At 40.4% G+C, this 12,642-nt stretch overlaps 1 protein-coding gene across 1 annotated transcript in view; it reads left to right on the top strand.

Moving 5' to 3' along the window:
• DLGAP2 (DLG associated protein 2) overlaps positions 1-12,642 on the top strand; it is a 109,574-nt gene that overhangs the window by 79,702 nt on the left and 17,230 nt on the right. The window contains exons 7-8 of the mRNA XM_005433994.4: positions 4,780-4,865; positions 5,975-6,390. Coding sequence (XP_005434051.1) covers positions 4,780-4,865; positions 5,975-6,390 — 502 coding nt within the window. The remainder of the gene's footprint in view (positions 1-4,779; positions 4,866-5,974; positions 6,391-12,642) is intronic.

Here is a 12,642-nt window from a genome sequence, read left to right as displayed (position 1 = left end):
GATCTTAAAAATCACCAAGTTCCAACCCCCCTGCCATGGGCAGGGACACCTTCCACTAGACCAGGTTGCTCAAAGCCCCATCCAGCCTGGCCTTGAACACTGCCAGGGATGGAGCATCCACAGCTTCTCTGGGCAACCTGTTCCAGTGTATTCACCTTCACAGCAAAAAATTTCTTCCCAGTATCTAGCATAAATCTACCCTCTTTCAGTTTAAAACCATTGCCCCTCCTCCTATCACTACATTCCCTGATAAGAGTCCCTCTCCAGCTTTCTTGTAGGCCCCCTTTAGGCACTGGCAGGCAGAGCTATAAGGTCTTCCTGGAGCCTTCTCTTCTCCAGGCTGAACAGCCCCAACTCTCTCAGCCTGTCTTCATAGCGGAGGTGCTCCAGCCCTCTGATCATCTTCATGGCCCTCCTCTGGACCTGCTAAAGCAGATCCATGCCATTCTTATGTTGGGGTCCCCAGAGCTGAACACAGTACTGCAGGTAGGGTCTCGTGAATAGAGGGGGAGAATCACCTTCCTTGACCTGCTAGTCACACTTCTTTTGATGCAGCCCAGGATGTGATTGGCTTTCTGGGCTGCAAGTGCATATTGCTGGGCCATATTCAGGTTTTTTATCCACCAGTATCTTTCTGGGCTGCAAGTGTACATTGCAGGCTGATATTGAGCTTCTCATCCATCAACACCCCCATGTCTTTCTCCTCAGGGCTGCTATCAATCCATTCTCTGCCCAGCCTGTACTTGTGCTTGGGATTGCCCTGACCTGCATGCAAGACCTTGCACTTGGCCTTGTTGAACCTCATGAGGTTTGCACGGGCCCACCTCCCTAGTCTGTCAAGGTCCTTCTGGATGGCATCCCTTCCCTCCAGAGTATCAACCACTCAGCTTGGTGTCATTCACAAACTTGCTGAGGGTGTACTCAATCTCACGGTCCATGTCCTGAACAAAGATTTTAAATAATACGTCCCAGTACAGACAGCTGAGGGACATCACTAATCACTGGTCTCCCCAGACATTGAGCCACAGTCTTTGAGTGTGACCATCTAGCCAATTCCTTATCCACCAAGTCCACCCATCCAATCCATGTCTCTCCATTTTAAAGACAAGGATGTTGTGTGGGACAGTATCACATGCTTTCCACAAGTCCAAGTAAGTGACATCAGTCCCTCTTCCCATATCCACCAATGCTGTAATCCCATCATAGAAGGCCACCAAATCTGTTCAAGCATGATTTTCCCTTAGTGAAGCTGTATTGGCTGTCTGACACAGTCTTAGCTGTGGAGCTGTGGTCCAGAGCAATCCAGGTGTACTGCCTTCATCATGCCATCAGCGTCTTACCTGGTATTAAGTCTCAAGAACTCCAACAGTCAGTGACTTTTTCCATGCCTTGGGATTGCTGTTCATGATCAGTAATACTGTGACTCTCCCTTACACTGTCATTAGACCTTGTCAGCAGCACTGCCATATGAGGCTGTGCACAAAGACTCAGTCTCTTCTCCAGCCTTTGACTAACTAGTCATGGCACTTTGGCATTTTCTGCTGCTTCTATAAGGAGAGACATGCAGCCTCAAAATCACACTGACTACCTATTCTCCATATGTCCAGGTTGACAGTTTTGTGCATTATACCTCAAACTTCTGAGGCAGGAGATAGGAAAGCAAAATCCTTTTCCTTGTGTCACTGCCCTGAGAAGTATTACCCTCATCACTGGGGTACTGTGAAGTTAGAGCCTGCTCGTATAGTTGCCTTCCACTGTGTTTACTTGGAACACACTGCAGAAGATTTGTCTTCTGCCTTCTGTCACAGCCAGCGCTTTGTTTCCATGACTTAGGAAACAAAGTGCTCAGACCTTCATGCATCCTCTTGGGGAATGCATGACACTGAATGTTCCCATAACCTGACATCAATACTACCAGATATCTGACTATCTTTTCTAAGTCTGTAAGGCCACCATGAAATCCACCAATATTCCCTGGTAATTACCTGTCTCCTGCCCCTTCACTACCAAGACAATAGACTGGAAATGCTCAGGAGATTAGATTTCCTGTATCACAATCACCTATTAATAACCACTGCGTCTTCTGAACATAGGAAGAAATCTTTATTCTGAGATCATGGTCTTAAGCCTCTAGTGTCACCTTTCAACCACCAACTCCCAAGTGCTTTCTGTTCTTCAATAACAGAAATTACAGTCTCCTTTGTCACTCTTCTCCTACAAGCGCTTTATAGTGACTGTCTGAGATCAAGATAACTTCTCTGGCTTTTTCGCAGGTGTTCCATGATGCATCAGATATGATTTGGAAGGCCATGGTCACTGCAACTTTAACAAGATCTTCCAGACTTCTTGTCTCCAGGAGGAGATGAAATCCCTAGTTGAAGACTTGCTCTTTGATGGCATTATTTATTGTAGTTTAAACTCAAGTGGGTTTTTTTTGTTGTTTTATATTATGTTTTAACTCATATTGAATCTCGTTGCTTTGGGTATGAAGCCAAATACTGTAGTTCTTAGCAACAGTTTAGACTTCCTGACCACTCCAGACATTGTTATGGATTTCAACATCAACAGACCTCCTCTAGAAAATGTTCTCCCACCTTGGACGTCATTTTCCTGCTAGCACTGGTACAGGCACACCCAAAAGCCACAGTCTAAGTATTTTGCATTGTCTGCTCTTATTCACCACCTGCTCTCTCCTCTCCCTTTGAGAATAAGTTGGCTTCACTGCTAAAAACATGTCTATGCATATTTGACTGAGCTCTCACTACTGTAGTCAAAACTGTAAGTGTGCCTTGCCTCTCTGCTCCCTCACAACAGGCTAGATGGGTATCTCGTTCTTGGCCCAGTTAATTCATTTCTGCTCTAGTGAAGAACAAACCTGTCTCTATTGCAGGTATTTTATACACAGCTTTTCTCACATCCCTGGAAGGGCTAGCCGAGTGCCTAGTTCCTCACTTAGACTCTAACTTATTATTCAAGACTCTTTTGTACCCATCTATGTTATAAATCAGGGTGTCTTTCCTGGCAGATATCTCTTGCGCTAAGAAACTGGACCTTGTGCCTGTTCTACTCATTGCAATGTTCTTTCAGGAGAGGGTGACCCTCCAAGTGCAACTTAAGCTTCTCACCCATGTTGCAGCCAAGACCCACCTTAACTAGGAAATCAACTTGCCTGTTTTTTGGTTGGTTGTTGTGGGTTTTTTTTTCTCCAAGCTGCCTCCCTCTGTGGTTGAGGTTTTTTTTCACTGGCAATGTCAAGAGGGATCTTTATTTTTATAGTGACAATGCCAGATCCTGAAGACTATTACCCAGTCTGATATCTTAGCTCTCTCAATGTGCTGCCCGTCCAAGTGAACATAGCAGCTTCCATGCAGCTGCCAAGGTGGAAACAGATGGCAGCACATGCTTTCCCCTAGACCTCATGCAGCGTAAGTGGAATCACTGGGAAATATGTCTTTCCCTGACAGTTGCCACACTGATAACCAGAGCTTTTGGCAAACCGTGCCTGATGCTATACTGTACACTTCAAGCATGCCATTAACATTTACTAAAGGATTCCTGCACTAGCTGGTTTTATGAACATTTCCATGACCCACACCCAGGTAAATATGAATGTGTACTGATTACTGGCTGGAATTCCTTTCCATGCAAATGTACATGGAGCTACGGCTTGAAGATGGAAAGAGAAGTTACCAGCAACTGGCTTCTTCAAGAAGTATAGTCCACAGGTACATTCACTTCCCGCCCTCCTTCCCCCTTCTCTCTGCATCTTTCCAGAAACCTGGTAGGATTAGGACTGTGCAGCTGAGAGGCAGCTGCAAAGGCCATTGAGCTCTTTCCAGAGGTGCCTGTGATGGCTGCAAGGCAAAAAGTCATCTTGTCTTCGTGATAGGATATGCTCTTTGAATTCACGCGTGCAGCATGCATATTGAAAAACTGGTTGCTGATACCATTTGTTTGATTTAACAGTGAAAATATAATTTGAAAGGAAAAGTCAGTTCTACTCTTCTTCTTCTTTCCTGACTCTCCCTTGATTCAGTACAATTTGCATACTGCAGCGCTCATTTTGTCTGTGTCAAAGACTTGGGGGTGGTGTGGTGGTGGGCAGTGTTACATAAAATCCCACAGAAACTTGCAAAAGCAATATGGTCTCAGTTATGAAGAAAACTCTACTGTGAATATATTTTGGGAAATGTATTTTGGATGGGAATACTATAAAAAGTGCATAAATTACTGGCTTGATATAACATTTCCAGGACCATGTTATTAAAAAAGGTGAGATATGGCATTCTGCTGTATCCCTCACATCATTTAAATGGTTCTATATTTGTCAGCGCAGTTGTCGATAAAATTTCATTGCAGCATTTCTTTTTATCACTTGCAAGTTTATCGGGCTACTTGAGATTTTATTTTATTTTGTAAATCAAGGACTATAATGAGACTGGTTTATAATAGCATAAAAAAGGGCTATCCTGTGGTTTCCTCATTCTAAGAACAGCTCTTCCAGACCAAGCTTACTTCATGCTTCCACTGAACTGAGTAATTGCCTTTGCTTAGATTTGAAATAGGGGATTACATAGCAGAACAGAAGTACTCATGCAAAGTTTTATAAAACTGCACCAAAACAATACCAGGCTGAATACCTATTTCATTTATTTTACTGTGCTAGGTGTTTCTTAGCAGTAAGAGAGGAAATACAGAATTAATTCTAAATGAGTGCAGGTTAAATAGCGCTGAGTTGTTGGTGCTCACTCTGCAGATGTATCTTTTGTGTTGAATTAGGTGGAAACAGCAACTGATTCAGATACTGAAAGCAGAGGCCTACGGGAATACCACTCCGTTGGAATACAAGTGGAAGATGAAAAACGGTAATTCAAGCGTGTACAAAAACCTGTAGTCTTTCACAACGCAATGCACATTTGTAAACAGAGTCAATAACAAACATCTGGCAAGTCCCTAAATAATTCACAAAGCCAAATTTCTTACATGCACGCTGGTCATTTGGTAAAATTTTTAGAGATTATTAAGCAGTTACTTAATATTTAGTTAACTTCCTAGGTTTTAATTGGAGGGAAGGAACTGAAAGTTTTAAATTAAAGTAGTGGATGAATATAATTTCATTATTGGCAGAACAAATACAAAGAACTGTGTATTGGAATACTCTTCCTTTGATAGAACCCTTCAGGCTGATCCAGGCTTTCCCAGTCCACACAGGGGAATGTAATGGTTAGGATGTAACCCATGGTACCTGTACCCTAAAGTAGAATCAGCTTTTACACTTGTTCAGTCCTTCTCTAGCTTTGTAAAACTGCTGGGCAGTACACTAACCCACAGGTTATCCCTGGCAGGCACTGCCTGTTAAGTACTGGAGTGGGACCATTATCTCATTTCATAGCAGCTGTCAGACAGCATCAGGATGCTAATTGCCTTTTACCATCATTGAATAGAAGTAATTTGAAACAATAGGTTCAGGTGTGAAAAGATTGAACGAATAATCTTTGCTTCTCTATCTAACTTTTTAACATAAAGTTTTTCTAAAATGTTGTGGCATTATCACAATATAAAATCAATATTTAATGGCCATCCTATGAGGCAAGTAAAAAATACCTCAGTTTTTATATATGTACTTTACAGGAGATGTAACTCTGCAGTTCTGCTAGTTATTTCCAGTTCATTTAGTAATTATACATGGCATTTTGCAGTATGAGAATAAATCAATATTTGCTTCCAGAGATAATTTAAATTATTTTCTTTTGTATCTTTGCTCAGATCAATGATGCCACTATGCAATTTGGGTTTCCTCTCTGTTGTTACTCGCTGTCTTATTTTGGTGAAATATGCACAAAGAAAAAATATTTAACATAAAGTCCAAGGAGAAGACTAGAATATGCTCACTGAAACATTATTCTGGGCCTCCGTATAATCATGTATGAATTTACACGTCTTAATCTCTTTTCTTTCTCCCTTCTTCACCAAGACATGGACGATTCAAGCGCTCAAACAGTGTAACAGCAGCTGTCCAGGCTGACCTGGAGCTGGAGGGCTTTCCAGGACACATCACCATGGAGGACAAGGGACTTCAGTTTGGCTCGTCATTCCAGCAGCACTCAGAGCCCAGCACGCCCACCCAATACAGTGCAGTGAGAACTGTAAGGACACAGGGACTGTTCAGTTACAGAGAAGATTATAGAACCCCAGTTGACACCTCAAACCTTCCACCACCAGAACCCTGGCTAGAGCCAGCCATTGAGACAGTAGAGACTGGTCGAATGTCTCCTTGTCGACGTGATGGATCTTGGTTTATGAAGTTGCTACATACTGAAACTAAGAGAATGGAAGGATGGTGTAAAGAAATGGAAAGAGAAGCAGAGGAAAATGACCTTTCTGAAGAAAGTAAGAACATTTCAGTGTCTTTTCTTATTGATGTCTGCTAAAATAAGAAATCTGTTAGGATAAAGTTGTGTTCAGTAGTTTTTCCTTACTCATTTTGTAGTACCAAAATCAGTCTACAGAACCATTAGATATAAGATCCCTGCCTTGCAAATGGCTATGCAAGCTGGTGTTTCCCAGAGTAAGATTTTATAGTAGTTAAGGAGCCAACTGTAGAGTCAAGCACAGGATCAAAGTCTGGTCTTAGATATGGCTCAAATGGTGCAATAGCTCCATCCGCAGCTCCAGGTCTGACACATTCTTCTCACTTACTTGTATGGCTCCAGTGCCTGAGTCTTTGCCAGAGCCCACAAGGTGGTCCTACATGAACATTTTTTTGCCATTTTCCTAAAACATGAGAATTTGCCTCTTTTTTAATGGACAGACATTTTTAAAATGTTTTCATTCCTTTACAGGCACTTCTGCCTATCGTAAAGGGTCTGTTGGAAGAACAGAAAGGAGTAGGCAAGAACAATAGTTAAAGCAGTTCTGCAGTAACACGGGCACATGCACTATTAGATAGTTCAGCTGCATTTTCTTATTACAGTTTTGTCAAGAATCACTATTATTCTCTCACATCCTGTGGACACCTTGAAAGGAGTGATGGGACAAAGTGAAAAATAATGTAGACTATTTTGGAACAAGATCCAAGCCAGCATTAATGATAGTAATATATCAAAGTGGTCCTAGCACTCAGTAGCCAGCTCCCTGTGATTCCCTCGGAGGTCAATTATCCATGTTCTTCAGGCTCAGTTTTATAAATATTTCAATCCCTGCCAATCTGAATTATTGTCTCAGCTGAGATTTTCACATATCACAAATTAGTTCATATTAAGTTTTCTTACTAGCATCTTTTCCTGCACTCTGATGAATCTCACCATTGCCTCCGAATACTCTTTCCTGATTGTATTCTTTCCTGCCCTTGAGTTCTTGCAGTGATCTACCCTCAGGTCTTGAGCCAGGCCTGCATGGTGACTAAAAGGCCAATTTCTATTTCTTGCACTGACCTTTTCAAAAGAAAGAATTTCTACTTTTTTACCTCATCTTTTTTTTTTTTTTTTTACAGTCATATTTCTCCACTGTATCGTGCACAAGTATGCCAAGTAACAACATAGGATTTGGGGTAGAGGGAGAGCATAAGGCTGGTTTTCTTCCTTCAGCCTTCAATGCTTCCTGGAGTGTTGGTTTTTGTCCTTGTTTTCATCGTGGCAGAGCTGAGCTGAGAATTTTCCCTATGCATTAATACTGTGAAGACTTGAATACCCTCCTAGGGGCTGTTAAAGTGTGAATGATAAAGTATTTTTCTTTGCTTAGCCTGTGTGAGGATTTCAAGCCTTTTTTCACAATCATTATTTTTTTAATACTTGTTTTTACTGTATACATCTTACTGTTAAGTTGCCAAAATCTTTGCGCTGCTGAATACTGACATTTTTCTGCCATCATTAAGTATCCCAAATCACCTGCTTCCAAGGTTGCCTGTTACTGATGTGGGGGCAAGAGTGCTTACAATCTGAAGCAGAAGGTCAAAAACCAAGATTTTAATCTCCTTGGAAAGAATAAAATGATTAGGGAGCAAAGGGGAGAAACACACAGGCAGCTAGCCCCTCTCTTTCCCTAGGAGGCCGGTGAGGAGCCTGAAGACAAGGGGTGGACGTGTCCTACCTCCTCTCTCTGCAAGCTCACCCTCATGCACAGCCCCAGTCAAATCTGCAGCCACATGAAATGAGCAGTGGAAATGCTCTCACTTCAATACTCCTTCCTCGCTTGGAGACACAGCTAGGGAGTTAGCGGTGTTATTCTCTGGAACATGGATCTGTGTACTACATTAGGAAAACTTGAGGAGCAGATCTTAGCTGACCACCCATTCCCAGGTGCAGAACCACCCTCCCTCCCACCATATGAATTTATGCTCTTGCAGTCCAGAAGTACTCTGAAACATCTTGTTGCATGGAAAAACGGCAATTAGGAAGAGAGTTTTCAGTAAATTGTACAGAGGGCATGAAGACAAATTTGACTTCAGTAATTTTTATTAATATTCAGAGTTAATTACACCCTTTTAACCTAGAATATTTCAGTCAGAAAACAAAACAGAATATCAAGATTTTGTGTTTCCTTGTTTGCAGAGTGACTACTCTATAAAAAAGAAAAGGCTATTCCCTAACAGTTAACTAAAACACAACTGAAATGGACCCTTGAAATCCCCTTTATAAACTAATCAAAATGGGTTAGTTAATTATGTTTGGGGGAATATTTTGACCTCTCTAATAGGTTAAAGGAGTTTTTATAGAAAAGGTCTATACAGTGTATGCCAAATCAGATGTTTGTCTTCAGCTGATTGTCAAAAGTGACACCCAGACTTCCAGTTTGTCATTATACATGACTCATTTCAAGAGACTTTCCTCAATAATTTCAAAATTACATTATCTTTGAAATTGTATTCGTTCACTTAATATAGCTTATATCAAGTAAAAGTTATCAAAGAATTATTTTCACTGAGGGAATGAGCTTCACAGCATTTTAAAGTTTCAGTGCAAATAATTTTTTTCCTGTTGAGTCTTAGACACATTTTGTATCCATAGTTTGAGCTATGGAGGTTGAAAGGTATGTATCCACTAGAACGGAAGTTTAATGATATCCCAGCATGAAATGTATCTTGACATATTTGAGCATTTGGCAGTTCCCTGAAGAAAATACATGCAAATGCCGGAGCCAGAAGCAACTAAATATGTTTTTCCATCTTCCAGCAGGAGCTACTATTCCCAAAACACTTCACAGCAAAGTTTGCACATTCAGACTGTCACTGTTAATGCTGAAACATTTATTTTTGTCCTGGGTATATTAATTGTACCTGAAAACCAAATATAGCTTTGTATCTCATAGGAGAAGGCTGTCTTTATGATACCATTTCTTTTTTGTTTTAATCATGGGAAGAGTTAAAATAGAACTGCATTTTAGAAAACAATTTCATTTTCTGCGTTAACACAATAGCCCTGAGATCACAGAAAGCTGTCTGATTGCTATATTGATTTTTTCTTTCACTGTAGCTTTTCTCCCATAACATTTTAAGAACTTCACTCATCAGGTCTTAGGAAAGGAAAAGATAATCATTGCAGCAAAAATAACCTCTCTCTCTTTCTCTTCACAGAATTTGTTTATTTGCTCAGTTGCTATGAATTGTATTTTGAAGTCTCTGCGAAGTTCATATATTGGCTGTGGGGGCAATTATTTGTGTTCTCAGTGTTTATTATAACATATATAGATATATATATAGAATATATATGTGGCTGTAACTGTTCCCAGGGTAAGTCATCTGATCATTTGCACTAGCAGGGTGCCCTCAAGCAAAGATATGTGTTTCTCAAGAGTGCTGACTGGAGTTTCAGTTTTACACCCTGAAAATTGTGTTTGCTATTAACAGTGTGCAGGTGATGACAAGAAAAACACTCTCAATTGTCACAAAGCTACTGAAGACCAAAAGGGCCAGGACTCTGCCTCCTGCGAGCTCTGTGATGGGAGCAGGGAGAGCAGTGCAGGGACGGGGGGAGCAGGAGCGCGGCAGGGAGCTGCAGTCCTGCCTGCAGCTTGTAGGCGAGGTCTGGCAGAGGGAAGCAGAAGACATCCTGGGTTTCTGAATGCCACATGCTTGGACACTGAAATAATTCAGTACACAAGTCAAATGGAGAACAGCCACACAGAGTTCAGTCTCATAAAAATCCTAAAATAAGTGCAAAAAAATTAACCATAATATAAACTATGCCAGCGGAAAAGTTGTTTTGCTGGTATCTTTTGCACCATGGTTTGGGGCTCTGATGGCATAGCTACGTAGTAAAGTGTTCTCTAGTGAGAAAAAAAGGCATTAGAAAGAGTGAGAGGTCAAATTATCACCCTTCTCTCCCCTTACCCCTTCATGCCATGGATGCTGGATTTTTCCTTGCTAATCCTCTGGCTGATATTTCCACAGCACTGCAAGGGTTTTACTAATATGGCCAAATAGTAATAGAAAACACAGAGTTAAATCTCCCGTACTTTGGAAAAAAACAAAAACAAACAAACAAAAAACCCAAACAACAACAAACCACAAAGGAACCTTCACAACCGATTTTTATTCATCAATTAATCATCCATAAAAGCTTTTATGGGTTGTCCTTTAACCAAAGAGAAATTACTCACCTAATTTCCTAATGCTTTTCACAAATCTATCCTCAGAAACTATTGAAATTTACATTTGGAGTGTGGTGAATGACTACAGAATTTCTTAATTGCCCTGAAACAGTCTTTAAAGTCAATAAAAGATAGTCCCATAGTGTGGAATCAGAGAAGTCCTCCTAGCATTTGTATTCTTCTGCTCAAATTTTCTCTTCTTTGAACTCAGCTCCATTGAGGTAAAAAGCAAATTTGTAGGGAGTCTCCCTTGGTGCACAGGGGTCCCATTGCCCTGCCTACCCTGCAGAGCACCACCAGCTGGTAGCCAAGCTGTCCTAAAATGTCATCTCACTCTGAAGATTACACATATATTATTATGCCTACCTGCTGATAGTGAAAAAGACATGTATTTCTGAAGATTACTAATTTAGATTTAGAGATTAGACAAGTATCGTGCCCTGAGTTAGGAGGGTGAAGTAAATGCCAGTTTCAGTATTTTTTTTTCCAGACATATTTTCTGATATTGTTTGTGGAACAATTTATCTACAAGTACTAAGAAAAAATGGAATAATCAAATGCAATGAAAATTTAAAGTAAAACATGTCATTTTAAAAAAAAAAAAAAAACAAAAACAAAAACACAGTAATGAATGCCAGAAACAGATTGATTGTTAGGAGTTTCTCATTGCTGGTACAGCAGTGGCACAATTGAGCAAAGGTTTTAACCACTCAAGAATAGAGTTACAGCATCAGACTGTAATCTTGGGTTCATCAATGTAGAGCTGTTTTCCCCCTCTACCTTTGTGATATGAAACCAACGTCAATTACAAAATTTTGAAGTATTTCTCAACCAATACAACGCATATATATTACTTGCAATTTTGTATCTGCTTGTTGCAGGGGAAAAGACACCATTGTGTTAATTGTGCATGTTATATGCAACCAATTTACACAATCTCTATCCAGGTTATAAATCCTGAGACTGCTTTCACTGAAGTCATGGTCAGAGTTTTGTATGTCTTCAAAGCAGAAGCCATACAGGACCACACAACAAAAATGGAGTGCTTCATATGCTTCAGGGAGCAGAAATAAGGTTGTGTGACTCCTTCCTGACATTCAAGTAAATATAACATTATCTAAATGGAGAGAGGTACATGGATTATATGAAAATTATATATATTTATGTGTGTTGATAGATTTTATAATCATTTATTTACAAGCAAAATCTTCTAGGCATCACCAAACATCTCAATCTCTCCAGTCTCTAACATTCATCATTCTTTCATGGAGATAATCAATCTGCACTCATCAGAATAATTCCCCAATGCATGAAATTAATAACAAGGCTTTGGCTGTCTATTAATATTGTGCTAAAGATTATGAGTTGAAGTGTTTAATACTTTAATTTAATTACAGCAAAGCAGAGTAGCATGAATATGAGAGATTCCAGCTTCTATGTTTTATTATGTTTGATTTACTTATTGAGATGGAAATAGATTTAGCCTTTTAGTAAATGGTAGGGCTGTAATTGTACATGTGTATTCACCGCTGTGACTCAGCGACACATGCAGGTAGCCCAGGACCACTGTCTTACATCCCCAACAGATGTGTACCACACCAAAATGTCGCATTGCCAGTGCCTAAGTCTTGTCTGGTCTGACTGTGGGCTTTAAATCACCAACGCTTGTTGATGTGTATCCTTCAGGACAATGAAGATAAAGCAAATGTTTACTTAATATGGGGGTTAGGGTAATTGTGAGAATCACTAGAAAATACCAGTCATATATAGATTCTGTCAAGGTTACATTTCTGTAGTAGGGCTATTCATCTATAGATATTCCACAATGTCCCTTATTCAAGCTATGTATTTGAGCTAAGAATGATAAAATTCAGCAGAGGAAACTAAACCTGAATTTAACTTACTATGAGACAAGCACTACAACCATCAGCCTACAGAATCATCCTCACTCTCTTTCTGCCCAGTGAATAGTTGAACATAGCGTGGAGCAGGCAACACCAGGAACCTGCTGCAGCACAGTTGCCCACCCTGGCAAAGGAGGGACTCTGGCCCCAC

This window comes from Falco cherrug, chromosome 6, assembly GCF_023634085.1.
Source record: "Falco cherrug isolate bFalChe1 chromosome 6, bFalChe1.pri, whole genome shotgun sequence".
Lineage (NCBI taxonomy): Eukaryota > Metazoa > Chordata > Aves > Falconiformes > Falconidae > Falco > Falco cherrug.
Note: the sequence above shows the minus strand (reverse complement) of the source record. Positions and strands in the feature narration are given on the sequence as shown.